The 17,002-nt window shown below is 40.7% G+C and overlaps 1 protein-coding gene across 1 annotated transcript; it reads left to right on the plus strand.

Annotated features, from left to right (window-relative positions):
- The first annotated feature begins 10,548 nt into the window (after positions 1 to 10,548).
- LOC121781316 (alpha,alpha-trehalose-phosphate synthase [UDP-forming] 1-like) lies at positions 10,549 to 13,016 on the plus strand. Its single transcript, XM_042179060.1, has 11 exons — positions 10,549 to 10,696; positions 10,780 to 10,877; positions 10,953 to 11,341; positions 11,427 to 11,541; positions 11,621 to 11,722; positions 11,808 to 11,958; positions 12,044 to 12,132; positions 12,226 to 12,274; positions 12,358 to 12,458; positions 12,550 to 12,737; positions 12,868 to 13,016. The coding sequence occupies exons 1-11, from the start codon at positions 10,549 to 10,551 to the stop codon at positions 12,881 to 12,883; spliced, it is 1,446 nt and encodes a 481-aa protein (XP_042034994.1). The 3' UTR covers positions 12,884 to 13,016.
- Positions 13,017 to 17,002: the final 3,986 nt, after the last annotated feature.

Here is a 17,002-nt window from a genome sequence, read left to right on the forward strand (position 1 = left end):
CCAACTGTTTGATGAAATGCCTGAACGAAAGTTTGCCCTCCAAGTGTTTGATGGAATGCCTGAACGAAAGTTTGCCTGAACGAAATGTTGAAACACGCCAATCCCATTGGCGTGTATAACTTGGGAGAATTTTTGGCCTTTTTTTCACGGCGGAAGGCAACATGAAAACGCCACCCGAATTGGCGTTTTTTGAAACACGCCAGTGGGATTGGCGTTTTTCTTTCAAACGCCAACCACGTCGGCGCTTTTCTACGTACATGCAATACGACGACATATACGTTGTAAAACGCCAATACGGGTGGCGTTTTCACTTAAAACACGCCAACGAGGGTGGCGTTTTTCCCATTTATGGAATAGATAACAAAATGGGTACATTTACGTTATTTTAAAGGCAAAGTAGCCTATAAACCCGATTTCCTCGGCCCCAACTAGTCTAACCCTGCAGGCCCCAACCCGGGCCGCAACTAATAAATGACACTATTCACAACTTCAACATATTTTACTCGTAAAGGCAATACGTTGAACAATTCAAACCGGGAAAATAAATTGTTCATTCGAAAAAAGAAATTATAAATCCTAGAAAAAAAATACAAATCCTAGAAAAAAAGTACAAATCCTAGAAAAAAAATAAAAAGTCCTAGGAAAAAAAATTACAAATCCTAGAAAAACTACTTCTTCATTTGGGCGCGAAGGTAGGCGATCATCTCACGGTGCAACTCGAGATCGAACTCCGACATGGTCGAGGTATCCCTCGATGTCAACTCCGTCAGCTGGCTCATCCGCCAGGTAATATTCATCTCCGATAAAGAGTCGGACATCTTATCCAGAGACTGATTGATCGGCGGTGGCGCCGTAGCGGAGTTGCTCGCAGTTGCCTTCCCCTTTGCTTTCCTCTTTGCCGCCTTTGTTCCCATCGGGCGGCTGTGAACGCTAGGAGATGAGACGAAGACGCCGTCGTCCGTCACGTTGACGCCAGACCTCCTTCGCTCGAAGAGTAGTTTCCGGAGGCAGAAACTTTGGTTCTCTTCACCGCCCCGGTTGCCATCGGTTCGGCACCACTGGGGTACTTCGGGCTCTTCTCGACGAGCTTCCAAACGTCGAAGTACTTGAAGTGCTTCTTCCCGTCAGTGAAGAACGCCTCCTTCGCCTTCTCGATGAGTTCCGCCTCGCTGTGCCCGCTCGGCCACATCCGGACTACGTTGGCCCACTTTCCATTCCACTTGCTCATATCCGCTGGACCCGACCCCAAGGCTTGAGCAGCTTCACTTAGCTGCGTTCGAACGACCCTTTAGGACGCCCAGCGTTATACTTCTCAGCAATCCGCTCCCAGAACACCTTGCTGGACGGCTGGTTGCCGATGATAGGATCCTCGGCGACGTCGACGTAGTTCCTGGCAAGCCACATTGTCTCTTGCGGACTGTACTTCTTCGGCCCGTCATCCTCGCCGAATAAGTTGTCTACTTGGTGAAAATTGTCTAAAGTTAGAGGTTCAAAATTGAATCTCTCCTTATATACACCTTTTTTTAGTTCTCTAACCCATCAATTTCATTTTAGATCTAATTTATTTTTTAGATTAATCCATTTGTCCCTTACTAATTATTTGAATATCTTACATATTGGCACATCTTAAGCACAATTGATAGCCATAGAGATATATGATATATCCATAGCATCTATGGTATTCTTCAATATTTTGTGGTAGGAATTCTTTGCAATAAGTGTTCATGATAAATCCTTTTTTTTCCGCTCTCAATTAAGTTAATATGTATTCTTTTCTAAATGCTTCAACTAAATTGAATCATTTTTCCTTTAAAAAAAAATAAGACATCCGATCCGTCTTTATCTATGATATTTTATTTTTCTCTAATTTTTTTTTGATAAAAAATTTCATTAGCGTTTTCAGACACAGAAGTAAAATCTAAATTCACGTCTTTTATGTATTGTGATTTTTGTGATACTCAAACGAAACTTATTAAATTTCAAATGAGATTAATTTTTTTAGGAGGCCAAAGTATAAAAAAAAAAGAATTCTTTTACTACAGTACTATTTTTCTAAAATAATACTATATGGAGTATCTAATTTTCTAAAAAAATATTGATAAATTTTAATTATGATTTGAAATTAGAGAATTATGGTGAAAATCACCAATGCCGAAAACAAAACAAAAAAAAATTGATTATAAGAAAATATTTTAAGATAAAAATCGATTATCAAAAGAATCGTGAGGCTCAGATTTGTAATCATCAAGCAAGCAAACAGAGTCCAAACAGCGCCATGGCTGCGGCACCGGTTGCGCGTGAATTCACGCGCCGTCCGGGTCGCCCCGCCAAGATACGCGCGGACAAACCGATTACCTGACCCAGCAGCTCATACAAACAGAAAAGAAGGAGAAACATTATCATCACAGCCTCGTCACGTCAACCCGACCCGGAATGAAAAAAAGAAAAAGAAAAAGGATATCCAGATCTGGAGATGCAATTTCGCAGTCTGTAAAAATACATAGTACTATATATTGCCTTCCGTCCACGGAAAAAATAGGGCTGTTTTTTTTTGAGAGATTCATCGGCGAACAGAGAGGGTAACCACCCTAAAAATAATTCCATCTCTCTATTCACCTCCTTTCCCGCTCTCTGTTTGTGGAGGCATGAGCTGCTAGGGTACTTGATTCATTCATGGTTTCTGATTTTTGGGGATTTTGGATTTATAATGGTGATTAGTTTTAATTTACCCTTGATTGAGTTGGTATTTGCGGTGGTCGAATGCTAAGTTTTGCATATGAGGAGGGCAATAGAGGAATTTACTTGTCCGGTTGTCTCCTACACTTAGATCATCTGAGGGGAGAGGATAAATGGAGAGGTAAAGAAAAAGAACTCAACATATTTACCCATTCTTCATAAAATTTCATGCTCATGGAAAGAGTATTTGAGTAGGTATTATACCTTCTTTCATTTTGAGAAGGTATCTTTACATCTTCTTGATAAAAAAAGGTAAAAAGTTAGTTATTTTTGTTTGTCTTTTTAATTAACCTTTCTTTCCTCGGAGTTCATTACTTTTTAAGAAGTATAATAACCTTTTTTAGAGAGTAAATGAGAAATATATCTTCTCAATATATCTTTCCCCCTTGGAAATGCTCTTAGTGCTTGTTTGGTAGCTTAGAGCATCCACAGTGGGACGGATGTCCCGACGGACTTCCCAAAAAACCTTCTGCCACGTCATAAGAACATCTCACTGCACAATGACGGACATCCCGACGGACATCTACAATAATAAAAATTCACAAATTCACCAAATTAAACAATTTACGAAATTAAACAATTTACAGAATTAAAATTTCGAAACGAATATGGAGAAAATGCAACCACTTTATTTAAAATAAAAAAACATACATAATTATTAAAAAAATACATAGTTAAAAAAACAACCTCAAGCTTCGACAAATGCAGCCCCCGTCTCACTCCTCGTCGTCCCCGTCACCAGTCCCGGCGCCACTATCGGGCAGGGGTGCCATTCCCAAATCGCGTCTCATAGTGTCGATGGCATCCTTCAACATGATCTTGTATAAGGGATCAGTCGTTGCATACCACTTGTCCATGGTGTTGAGCATACTCTGCGTTAGCTGCACATGGGCGAGATTGTTGAGCTCGGGAGTGACCAGGGACGGAGATTCCGATTGGACCTAGTGGGACTTGATGGCGCTTCCCCTAGCCATCCGCATCGCGGTCTTTTGCCCAACCGGGCGACGGCAGCGGGAAGACGATTTAGGGGTCAGGAACTCTGCCTCGGCGTCAGGGAGTTCGTGGGAACCGGCATTGCTGTTGTACTCCTCGGAGGCGCTGATCTTCGTCCGCTTCAGCCAGCCAGCTTCAACACCCGCACTAAACATGGCGAAAAGTCTGCACCACAAGATAGACCTCCCAATATTTGAACTCCCCGAAACCCAATTCATTGTCGGGGTACTGCTGGTGATGAAGGGGCTGGCAGCGGAAGCGCGCATGAGATGGATCACATAATTCTGATCTATTTAGCAGATTATTTAGACAAAATCTATTCGCGTAATTCTCACATGTATCATGCTCATAACTTGAATTCAAACATGCTTTAGCGCAATTAACACCTAAAACATGCTTACAACGGAGTTAGCCAATTTACCTCGTTGATTCTCCAAAGAATCGAAGATGGCTAGCGCCTTCTCCACGTGAAAATCTTGAGTACTAAACCACAGATCTTCTGACTGGTTCCCGGACTGTAAACTGATATCAGTGTGGGTTGATCTCCCAAGAATACTGGGACTTGAATAAAGAAGACGGAAACTGCTCACGGAGGAGAGCTGAAAATCGTCCCTCTTCAGGACAGGGAGGGGGACAAAATTTTTGGAGAAAATAATGTGTATTTTCTGTCTCCTTTATTCTCCTATTTATATTAAGTCACATATTGGGCCCAGTCAGGGATCTGTGGAAGAATTTGAATATGGCCTCCCCCAATTAGCTTCTTACTAATTAAATTAAATCCACAATTTAATATAAGCTTATATTGGAATATTACGAGCAGCCACTACAGAAGTAATATTGCATTGCCCATCCAAATCTGAAATTACAAGTATTCCGGGTTTCCATTTGTTTGTCGTTCATTTCTCGTGCTTAAGATAGAAACGTCCATTAATTAATTAATGTCTGCTATGGACTTAATTAATTAACATATTATTAACTTCAAGAGTGGACTTAACAAAAAACGCTTATTTATTATTCATAGAGTAATCAAACTCCAACTAGCTAGGTTACGAATAATAAAACCTTGTTTCGAGCTCCTTTTGTCGACGTTATCAAACGAGACTCGCCTTGTGAATGATTCAATATAATAGAAATCCTAGCACCGCTAGATATTAATCACCACTACCTAATATACCAGGATTTTTGGGTTGTGAAAAACCCGCACCATTTGGTAAGTCAAAGTAGTGCATAATCAATACTGTATGCTCAATGCTAACGTACATTGATTAAGAAATTAATTATCAAGACCTCGTCTTTCAGTAGATAGCATAAAGACTTGTCTTGCTGTTAGATCCAATTCAGTGCTATACCACACAAATGTCATCTTATTTCAGTAAGACTTAGAAATATGCAGACTGACATTGCAACCTTTCACGATAGGAGTTTAGTCCTATCTAGGTTGTGAAATTCTTATTTTTCTTTTTCAGAACTTACCGTGTTACCTTAAAGTGAACGACGTCCACAACCTGTCTACTAAAACAAAGACTTAGAATTTGTTACGTTGCTCATACATTTAAATATGCAATAAACATCCATTAAATGTAAAACATAACAACATTATGACAAAAATAATCTGTTGCATCCATTGGAAAATAGAATATAGAGTTTTACAGTATTCAATCACTCGAAAGGTGATTTCTAGTATACAAACTCTAAGAGGTGAGACAGAAGCTTCACATCATCGGAGGACATGCTGCTTGATGCCGAGCGGAGGTTGTTTTGGTAGATGCCGGCAAATCAGCTGAGCTGCCTCCTCAGCCGCTCCCACTGTTTCCGGCATTGCTCTCCCTCGTGAGGCTTCCCACCTGGCGGTTTGAATTGGAGGTAGCTTTGGCTAATGCGCCACCACATTCTGTCGATGTGCTGGTTAGCCCCGACGTAAGGATCCTCGACTACACCGACCCAAGCCTTCGCCAGCGCGACGCACTCCCCTATGCTCCAGATGGTCCTCTTTCTCCCGCCGGCTTCCTCCCCCACCCCTCGGCCCCCGCCCCACTCTCGTTCCCCGCACGCGAGGATGAGGTAGTTCCTCGGTCCGACGTCCGCCGCTGCGGATGCTCTTAGATAAACCTTGATAGATGAGTTATCGAGATTTATTTGAGTGTTAGGTAGATAAGATAATTTATTTATATGGTCCATGTTTAAGACTTAGGCCCATCTTGGGCCTGAAGCAAATCAGTTCGTTTCCTCATTTATGTTATCAGTCCAAAACAAGTGCGTTTAACTTATCATGCCTATATCCATCACCCAGATAAAATATAAAATTACCAAAATAGCGTATTTTTTTCACTTGTTTCAGAAAAAGAATAGAGAAGCTCATCCAATTTTGCAGCCCTAATTTATGAAAAATCTCCAATTTTTTCACCTTAATCGAGAGGCCTAATTTCTGGGAAAGCATATCTGATACTTCCATCTCGCCGCCGACCAACTATCTCCGACCGATTAGCTCGTTGCCGCCTTGTAGGCTATGATTTCCTTCGACATTCACTCATTCAAGGGAAGAGATGTAGAGGAATGAGTGGGGAAGAGACGTTGCAACAAGAGAAAATGGGTGGGGAAGAGGCGCTAGATTGTAGAGAGGCGCCTGATCGGAGCAAGCCCTACTTTTTTGAGTTTGAGAGGAATGAGGAAAGAAATGAACGACTGGAATAAGATACGTGCTAGGGTCAGATCTGGAATAAGATTACTTTCATAGGGTTAGATTAGTCTTTTTATGTCTTTATCCTTATTTTTTGTCTTTGTTATAAAACAAGAATACTAAATTAATTGTCTTAGATTTAATCTTTAATTTTTATCTTAACGCCTATCATAATTAATTATCTTGTGTTAATTTAACATGCATATCAAACATGCACTTAGTAGTGGGTGTTTGTATTTTTTAATGAATAAGTGAGTGTAGAAGGATTGCACTATAATCTATATACTTAAAAATGAATTTGAGTTTGTGTGCTAAGTTCGAGCTCGAAAAGTAAATTCAAATATACATTTAATTAATTTATAACTGCTAATATTATATACTAATGACTTTTTCTTATATCAGGTTCAGCTCATTCAAGAGGAAGAGGAAAATCTAAAGAAGATGGGCCTATTTCTAAAGTAATTCTGATGTTCACCTTATTTGTTTAAATTCTGCAGAGCCCTAGAAAAGCAAGAAGCTCGCACTATTTCTGTCTGAAATGTCCAAATTCAAATCTCTTTGTTGAGGTGGTTTTCCTTTCTGAGAGCTGAGGCGACATCCAGAATTGCGTGGGAGATTACAATTATACCCTCCAGATTTTTGGGTCAATAATATATTTTACAAATTGGAACATGGGTATTAGGGTCAGAACCCTATTCTTTGATTAAAATAAGAATTTCTACACTTCCCAAACCAACACCAAATCTAGGGAACCGAACGCTAAGTATATAGACTCAATTATGTGGGCCCTACCATGACAATTCAGACCGAGATATATTTTTATGCATTTCATATAAAGGAAAGCGAACGACTCCTTAGAATTTAGTCAATTTACCTAGTTTATGATGAAATTTTAAAGAGAATGAGTAATATTTTGTGTTGGTTTGCATTCAGCATGATCATATGGGGGCCGGTATAAGATTCTCGTTGATTAAGTATCACGACAAATAAGTGCAGTATCTGGATGTGGATTTGAAGGATGTTCTATTATCTGGATTTCCTGAAGTTTCTTGTGTTGAAGGACTTGTGCGTAAAGACATTCCGGCGAGGCCTGGAGTTTGCCGTGTCAGTGGTGCCTTGTTCATGGTCAGAGGTAACTTAAGACAGACAGATCTCACGTATGGCTATGAATATAAAATTTGTTCTAAAACAAAATGGTTGTGGTCTGCACCGGTACCGCCAATAGCCGGTGGTGGTGGTTCTTTTACTATGACTTGGACTCGTCGTGACACTGCTATAGGTTCAAGGCGATCTGACGCCAAGGTAGTCCCATTACATGATGGCAGGATATTCATCTGCGGGGGCACTTCTAAGCCAAAATGCTGGCTTGAGATATATGACCCAAAGAAAGGCGAGTTTGACAGGAGGGGCTTTCCTGACCACATCTTGAATCCCAATCCATCGTCTTGATTTCTGTGGGCCGACCAGTCGGTTTTGCTGTGCTATGACCAGGTTAACTTAGAAGAAGATGCATGCAAACCATTACTTGTCTTGTATGACGTGGAAAGAAACAACTGGGAAATCTTCGCATATAACCTCCCCGCCTCTGAACCCTGTTATTGGGGGAGTGAGAACCTCGTATATGTGGGGGGAAACATTCTATTCATTATCGATCAAGCATCTTGTTGGGTTGTCTATGATATGTCCGCCAAAAAGAAGGTGGGGAAGGTGGATGTGAGGGTTGAGGATTGGGATGTGATCATGAAAGCTTTGTATCTTGGCAGCAATGATATGATAAGTAGTAGTTGGATCTTCTACATATTCAAGCCAAATTATGTGAAGAACTATTGCTATAGGAATTTTCGTTATGCCAAGGTCGAAGTCATCCAAGTCCAGGGCGGGGATTATATTTCTACTGTTCACTTTAGTGGTATCCTGAAAATTGGTGGCTTTGATGACCTATACATGTGAGCTCCTTACTAATTATGATCGATACGGTTTCAGTTGGGTTTTGGAATTTGTTAATAAATTCAAGGTCCTTTTATTATAATGAAATGCTCATTTTTGTATGCAGTATTGCTGACGAGGCGAGCATTAAGAGAACCGCGGAGGAGAACCGCTTAAAAGAGAGAGAGAGGAGGATGAGAAGTGAATGAAAGCATGATTCTGGCACTAAAGCTGATGAGTCTACAATATACTGGCTTAATTTTGTTATCTTTGGATTAATTAATGTTGTAATTGCTGTGTGATTTCATTATTATCAACAAAATAATGTTCATGGCTAGTTGGAGGATTTATTGTCTCCAATGTATTGAATTATATTTAGAGATAGAGTCAATATTAGTATTCTTAGGTGGCGTTCGGTTGCCATGACTAATATCGCTATCCATCTAGGATTAAGTTGTGAGATTATTTTAGTGGAAGGGGGAGGCTATAACTAATTATCATGAGACTATCCATCTAGGATTAAGTTGAAGGGTTCAATCTTATGAACCAAACATGATACATATTTAATCATAAGATTTAATCTTGCCAACCGAACACCCCTTAGGATATTCTTTGATTTAGTTACGTATATTTTGTAAGTTTCTTTCTAGGATTTATTTAAAAGTGTAGATTTCCTATTTAAAGGATATCTTTTACTAGGATGTAAGGTGCTTTCATTTGTGTTCTCATATCACCTTGGATTCTTTAATTATATAGCCGACTAATAAATTTTGAGGCATTAAAGGGTTCCTATTTTGAGGCTTTCATTTGTGTTCTCATATCATCTTCGTCGGTAATTCCAATTTATCCGTCGGTAATTTTTAGCTACGGTCTACGGAATATTAGTCATAAGAAAAGAAAACTAGTTATGAAATCAAGTAAACAATACTAAATCTAATTTTCTAAAAGACATACTCCTATTGGAAAATTCATTTTCCCAATCACTTTTCTAATAAATTTTGAACAGAAAATAATTAGTATTTCTAACCAATTGTTAAGTGTAGGTAACCAGTTAGTATTTTGCCGACAAAACACAATGTTTTATTCTTCTTTTATGTGTCTTAAATGTAGTTGGGCTTAGGGTTAGGGTTAGGGTTTTGGTTTATAAGTAAAAATGGAAACAGTGAATTACTTATTAATTTCACCTTTATAATTAAGGTAATAGAAATTTCTTTGTATATACGAATTCTATATATAATGTGTTGAATTGCAGTTACGAATTCAATTCACAGAAACTTGAGGCACAGAAACAGCGGCTTTGCGCGAAAAATTCGGTATGCAGTATTAAAATTTATTTATCCTCTTTTAATCAAGTTTTATAATCTCTCTCTCTTTTTTTTCACTTTTGTTTGATAGTAACTAAAAAAATATCTTTATTTTTTATTGTTGGTTTTATTTACATTCGTGTTAGATTAATTGATAATTTATTATTCAATTATTTTTATTATTATTTAAAGAAATCATACTTTAACTTTACTCTCCATTTTCGTATAAATCAGGCTTAAATTATGTAAATCAGAGTTTTTATCATGTAAATTTGGTTAAATAACAACTTTAATCGTGTCAAGCTTTAATCGTGTGATATCTGATTTAAAAAAAGTAAATCAGGTTTGTTGTTATCTTGTTGCTATCATGCCGTGTCAATTCGTATTATATCATGTTCGAGTTGAGAATTTTATTATTTTTCGGGTTAGACCATATTCGATTGGGTCTGTATTCGGTTGACCAGATAACGACCAAACTCAACACAAAATTGTCACCCAACCTGTATTAAATTTGATAATAAATTAAGTTGTGATATTTTAATATATAATTTCTTCGAACTTTTAACCATGCTATATATTATGTAATTGTGTAAGTCAGATTTAACTGTTTAACATAAAATTTTCATAATGTAAATCATGTTTGTGTTGTTATCGATCATGTCATGGCAACCTATTTCCAGTATTATATCATGTTAATCAAAAGTTATGATTTAAAACACAAATTTCCTATATATTTTTGTCTCTAGTTAACTTTTCGGTAATTTCCTATATATCAAAAATAATTTTCTATCATACTATATTCTGTTCAAGGAAGCATCACTGAAATGGTTGCTGCTCAATTTGTATATTGTAATGCAGTGCAATTGCTAGCCGGCGCTGCTTAACTCTCTCGAATCCCGTCTCTCCAGCAATATGCCTGCCAATATGTTTAACGGCGACTCACCAACCAAGCAGAGGTTGCTTGTGGTTGCCAATAGGCTGCCTGTGTCTGCAAAGAGGCAGGGCGAGGATTCGTGGTCGTTTGAGATAAGCGCAGGCGGCCTAGTTAGCGGCCTTATGGGTGAGACTAAGTTCTTTGGAATAGTTAGAATTTATTTGTGGTGTTACTTTTTGCTTATTGCATGCTACTTTTCTATTTTGTAGGGGTGAAGGAGTTCGAGGCAAGATGGATTGGATGGGCGGGAGTGAACGTGCCAGACGAGACCGGGAAGAAGGCGCTCACTGCAGCTCTTGCCGAAAAGGTTAGTCAAAATGCAAAATGCAAAGTGCTTTAGTAGTATTGACATGATCGTGATCATTGAATCTTGTTATTGCAGAAATGCATTCCTGTATTCCTTGATGAAGACACTGCTAACCAGTACTACAACGGCTACTGCAACCGTATCATCTGGCCTCTGCTCCACTACCTCGGGCTCCCACATGAGGACCATCAAGCAACAACGTGGAGTTATGAGTCTCAGTTTGCAGCGTATCAGAAGGTGAACCGGATGTTTGCGGATGTCATCCAAAGCCACTACCAGGAGGGCGATGTCGTTTGGATTCATGACTTCCACCTTATGTTGCTACCGAAACATCTCAAGGAATACAACAAAAACATGAAAATCGGATGGTTTCTTCACGAGCCATTCCCGTCCTCTGAAGTCTTCCGCACTTTGCCATCACGGTCCGAGCTGCTAAGTGCAGTTCTGATGGCAGATTTAGTGGGGTAATAGTTTTTGTGTGAAGATATATACTTATATCTAAGTTGTTGATACATATAATAAATTTGATTACTCACATTTGTTTTCCAGATTCCATACACATGATTTTGCAAGAAATTTTGTGAGTGCTTGCACTAGTATTCTCAGAGTTAAAGGTACTCCAGAAGCTGTTGAGAATCAAGGCAGAGTTACTCGTGTAGCTGTGGTAAGTCCTCGTCTCTTCACGTTCCCAATTTTACCGTACATGTTGCAAGCATATCAAATTATGATGTTCTCGACCACAGTGTCCAATAGGGATAGATTCGGAAAGGTTCACACAGGCTATAGAGCTTCTTGAAGTCCAGAAGCTCATTAAAGAGTTCAAAGAGAAATTTTTCGGGAAGAAGGTATGTTCTCATCCTCGTTCTGTATGTATTGTTCTCGTTTTAAAAGAAAATAATCGTATATATGTAACTAATTTGTTGAGTGTAGGTGATACTGGGCGTGGACCGTCTTGACATGATCAAAGGGATCCCTCATAAGTTACTAGCGTTCGGGAAATTTCTGGAGAAAAACGAATACTGTCGCGATAAAGTGGTATTGCTTCAGATTGCTGTGCCAACGAGAAGTGACGTTCCTGAATGTATGTGCTTGTGTTAGTTAATTAGTTTCGTTCGACACGAGATTTATTCTGCCTAGTGATGTGTTTTTCCTTTTGGTGTTTACAGATAAAAAACTTAAGAGCCAAGTTCATGAAATCGTTGGACGAATCAATGCAAGATATGGAAGTTTGGATTCTGTTCCAATTCATTATCTGGTTGGCTTCTTTACTTTTTACTTGCTTTCGACATATATGCTTTCGATTACTATTATTTTTAGATTCTGAAGCAACTTTTTCGTATTTGTGCAGGATCGTTCAATCGACTTTTATACACTGTGTGCATTGTATGCTATGTCTGGTAATATCTTCTCTCAATCTGGAATTGTATTTGATTTTATGTTTCTTCAACTGTTAACTGATCATGCAATTTGGTCTTGCCAGATGTAGCACTTGTTACATCATTGCGCGATGGAATGAATCTTGTCAGCTCTGAGTTTGTCGCATGTCAAGATTCGAAGAGGGGCGTGCTCATCCTCAGCGAAGTATATTTATACTCAACGTTGCGTTATGCTTAGATTGGTCTATATCGATTCCAGATTCCGAGCAACATTAGTGTTTTTTTTTGAAATGTAGTTTGCTGGAGCAGCAGAGTCTCTTGGGGCTGGCGCGGTTATCGTGAATCCTTTGGACCTTATGGGAGTGGCTGCAGCGATAGGCCAGGCTTTGGATATGCCGGCTGAAGAGCGAGACGAGCGCCATAGGCATAACTTTGAGTATGTCACAACTCATACTGCTCAACAGTGGGCTAACTTCTTTGTAAGGTGAGCCTTGTTTATTGTTGATAATTGCAACATTTCTTAACAATTGATAGATTCTTGTGCATCCAAATGCTAATAGCTTCTGTAGTATGTTGTCTGAAATCTAACTCGAGATTCTGATTTCGCTTTGCAGTGACCTCAGTGCTTGAAGCTTGGACTCATTACGTATCGATTTTGGAGGCCCGAATTGAAGATATAATGATGACAATTTTTGTCCAAATGGGAGCAGCCAAACTCAAGAAGTTTTTTTTTTAAGTTATTTTTTTTTGTTAAATGAGTGACTTTAGGGGTTATTTTTGATATTATGAGTCAATTTTGATATTATGAGTTATTTTTAATGGGTTTCATATTTTGATATTAAGAGTCCAGTCCATTCTAGCCTATAAATAGGCTTGTAACGATGTCGTTTCAAAACCTTAATTTGGCAGTTTGAGTGGTGTTCCTGTTCATTATCTTTATCTAGTTGGCTTCATTACTTTTACATAAATTTGATAAGTATTTGCTTCCATTTCCCATCTTCAATATCATCTTCTTGACATTGTGTATATGCTATCACTGTAAATCTGTATGATGGGGTGCGTACTAAACAAGCCCAACAGCAATGACGGCCCATCAGCCCAAAGCCCAAGGAAGAGTATGAGTTCGGCATTACCAAAGAGTTCGGCCTCAGCCTACAGCTCAGTAAAAGCCAACCAATCAAGCTCTGCTCTCAGGTCGGCATCAAACTCTACTCTCAGATCGGCAACCAAAGCAGTTCGGTCTCAGTATTCGACCGAACAAGGAGTTAGTGGACCCATACAGGATTTCCACAACTTCCAACACACCAGCTGATGGGGTGCGTACTAAACAAGCCCAACAGCAATGACGGCCCATCAGCCCAAAGCCCAAGGAAGAGTATGAGTTCGGCATTACCAAAGAGTTCGGCCTCAGCCTACAGCTCGGTAAAAGCCAACCAATCAAGCTCTGCTCTCAGGTCGGCATCAAGCTCTACTCTCAGATCGGCAACCAAAGCAGTTCGGTCTCAGTATTCGACCGAACAAGGAGTTAGTGGACCCATACAGGATTTCCACAACTTCCAACACACCCACTACCACGTGGTGTCAACTCAGGCCACGATCGTAGGCCATGACCTACGCTACATCCACGATCTTAGGCCATGACCTACACGACATCCACGACTTAGGGTGGTGATGCAAGCCACGATCTTAGTTCAATATATAAATAGAACTTAGATCTGATAGAAAAGGTTAAGCTCTCTAGAGATAAAATATCATATAGCAAGTCTGTGTTGTAAGCTGTAATCCCAGATCAAGCAATACAATCTTGCCCTCCCTTCTTCCCGTGGACGTAGATTTACTTCAGTAAATCGAACCACGTAAATTCATTGTGTCGTAGTCTTTATTCTCTACCAGCATTTACTAACATCAGCAACTCGCGGATTCATCACTGGCGCCGTCTGTGGGAAACAGAGAACCAAATTTGTGATAAAGCGAATTTTTGACCCTTTTTCCACCCCAAAAAAATGCATACCAGATCACATACTACCCGTAATACCGTTCGTGAAAACCATGAGGAAGCTAGTCCAGCCCGCAGGTCCGGAAAACAGCCTCGGGAGACATCTACTTCCAGTTTTCACGATGAAGGAACAAGCCGCTCAAAAGGTCCACACACCGAGTCTTCCCAGCAGCCTGATTTGAATGAGGCTGTCAAGCTGTTCTTGGCTGAGAAGCAGGATGAGTTCTTAGCCTTCCTGCAAAAAAGCCAAGAGCCAAAGACGAAAACGGTGGATTCTCCTTCCTCATCCAGACATGAAAGTCACTACCGCAGTAGTGCCGTGTCTTCCAGGAAGAAGAATCCTCAACCCCGACATGTTCCTGTTCCTCCTCGGTACCGGAACCACAGGAGAACTCCATCTCCTCCGTACCGAAGAGATGTCGGGTTCGCCATGTACGGAGCATTAAAGACTCCGTTCTCGGACGATATCACCCGAACTCCTTTGCCGCGGAACTACCGGACACCGTCAATGACTTATGACGGGCTAGTGGATCCTCATGACTTCTTGGGATGCTATCAATATAATATGGCGAACCAGGGTCTCAATGAGGTCCATATGTGCAAGCTGTTCCCCGAGCTGCTTATCGGGAACGCGAGAAGGTGGTTCGATAGCCTCCCCCAAGGCAGCATTAGATCTTACCGAGATCTAATGGATGCTTTCCACAGGAGGTTCTTTCAGAAAGCGGAAGCCCGGATCACTTCGGCTCAGCTGCTTTCTATACGTCAAGGTCGCGACGAAAAGATCAGCGACTTCATGACGAGATTCCACAAGGAATGCCTACAAGTAGATGATCTCAACGATCTACTTGTCATTTCGGCATTCCAAAATGGAATCCTGCCCGGAGCTCTCTACAGAAAGCTCGTGGAATGCAGTCCGCAAACAGCTCAAGAGATGTGGGACATTGCGGACAAGTTTTCTCGTGCCGATGAGGCAGACCGTCGAAAACGGTCTTTAGACAGCTCATCTAGAGAAGACAAAAAGAAGCCCGATCATAGCGATCAGAGGCTTCCTCGCCGAACACCTTCCCCACCAAAGGAGGGATAGCGGTCATCCGAGGTGATCGAAAAAGAGCAAGTGTGTTCGCAGATTGCGCTTAAAAGTGCCGAGCAATCAGTTCGGCACCATCAAGCATAGCAATCACAGCAGCCGGAGTCAGAGGCAGGCGAAATGACCGAAGTCACACCGGAGCCGAACTCGATGGTGTACGGCACTGAAGCCGTGATTCCGGTTGAGATCGGCATACCCAGTCCCCGAACTCAATTTCTCCTCAGAAATGAATGGTGACGGACTGAGAGCTGAACTAGATCTTGCCGAAGAAAGAAGAGAATTGGCATGCATAAAAGCAGCCAAGTACAAGGAGCAAGTAGCCCGGTATTATAACCAAAGGGTGAAAAAGCTGCAATTTCAAGTGGGAGATCTCGTCTTGAGAAACAACGAAGTAAGCCGAGCAGAAAAGCTGGGCGAACTCGAACCCACATGGGAAGGTCCATATCGGGTGTCAGAAGTCCTCGGCAAAGGGTCTTACAAATTGACTCACGTGTCAGGAGCACAAGTACCCCGAACATGGTACGTTTCCAACCTCAAAAAGTTCCATTTGTAAGAGACAGTCCGGTCAGTCAGTCTTGAGTCCTGTTCGGTCAATGTGCTTTCTTTGGTTTGCTTGGTCTTTGTTTGTCTCTGTGCGTTTTGTCTGTGTGTTTTGTCTGTCTCTGTGCGTGTCGTCTCTTACAAATGTTACTGAGGTATCTTGTTCTTCGAAGGCTGATCCCCTTCTTAGAACATATACAAGCCAACGATTGTGAGTCAAAGCTTCTAAAGAGGATACAAGACCACAATTCAGCTTAAACAAGCAGTTCGTCTGAAACGAACTGCAATAAGCCAACGATTGTGAAGTCCAAGCTTCTAAAGAGGATACAAGACCACAATTCAGCTTAAGAATCAAGCACTTCGTCTGAAACGAACTGCAACAAAAGTCCGATTCACGCGATAAAACTTGCCTGAATTAGGACAAGGGAAAGTCCGATCCACGCGATAAAACTCGCCGAATTAGGACAAGGGAAAGTCCGATCCCCAAATTAGGACAACGGAAAGTCCGATCCGAGCGATAAAACTCGCCAAATTAGGACACAAGCTTAGTCCGGTCAAAGATGTTTATTTCATCAGACCAAAGACGAGTCCGGTCAAAGATGTTTATTTCATCAGACCAAAGACGAGTCCGGTCAAAGATGTTTATTTCATCAGACCAAAGACGAGTCCGGTCAAAGATGTTTATTTCATCAGACCAAAGACGAGTCCGGTCAAAGATGTTTATTTCATCAGACCAAAGACGAGTCCGGTCAAAGAAGTTTATTTCATAAGACCAAGGACCAAGTCCGGTCAAAGAAGTTTACTTCATAAGACCGAGGACAAGTACGATGAAATTTTTTCGCTAAGCTGTAAATACAGTGTTAGAAGCGAAAACAAAATTTCATTTTTCAAAACTTGTTCGGCATACAACTCCGCTACCCTACAAAATGGCGTTACGCTATTACAAAGGACTATTCTACTGTCCGGGGTTGCTAAAGTTGAGCCACCTATTCACAAAATCCTCGTGAAGCCAAGTTCGGGCGTTCTCGGCAGCTGAAGAATAAGCAGGTCGACGAGATGCTCTAATCGACCTACCACCTCTTCCCTGAGCCCGGGAAGCTCTAGCACCTCGGCGGCGAAGAGTCTC

Source organism: Salvia splendens, chromosome 20 (genome assembly GCF_004379255.2).
Source record: "Salvia splendens isolate huo1 chromosome 20, SspV2, whole genome shotgun sequence".
In the NCBI taxonomy this organism is placed as follows: domain Eukaryota; kingdom Viridiplantae; phylum Streptophyta; class Magnoliopsida; order Lamiales; family Lamiaceae; genus Salvia; species Salvia splendens.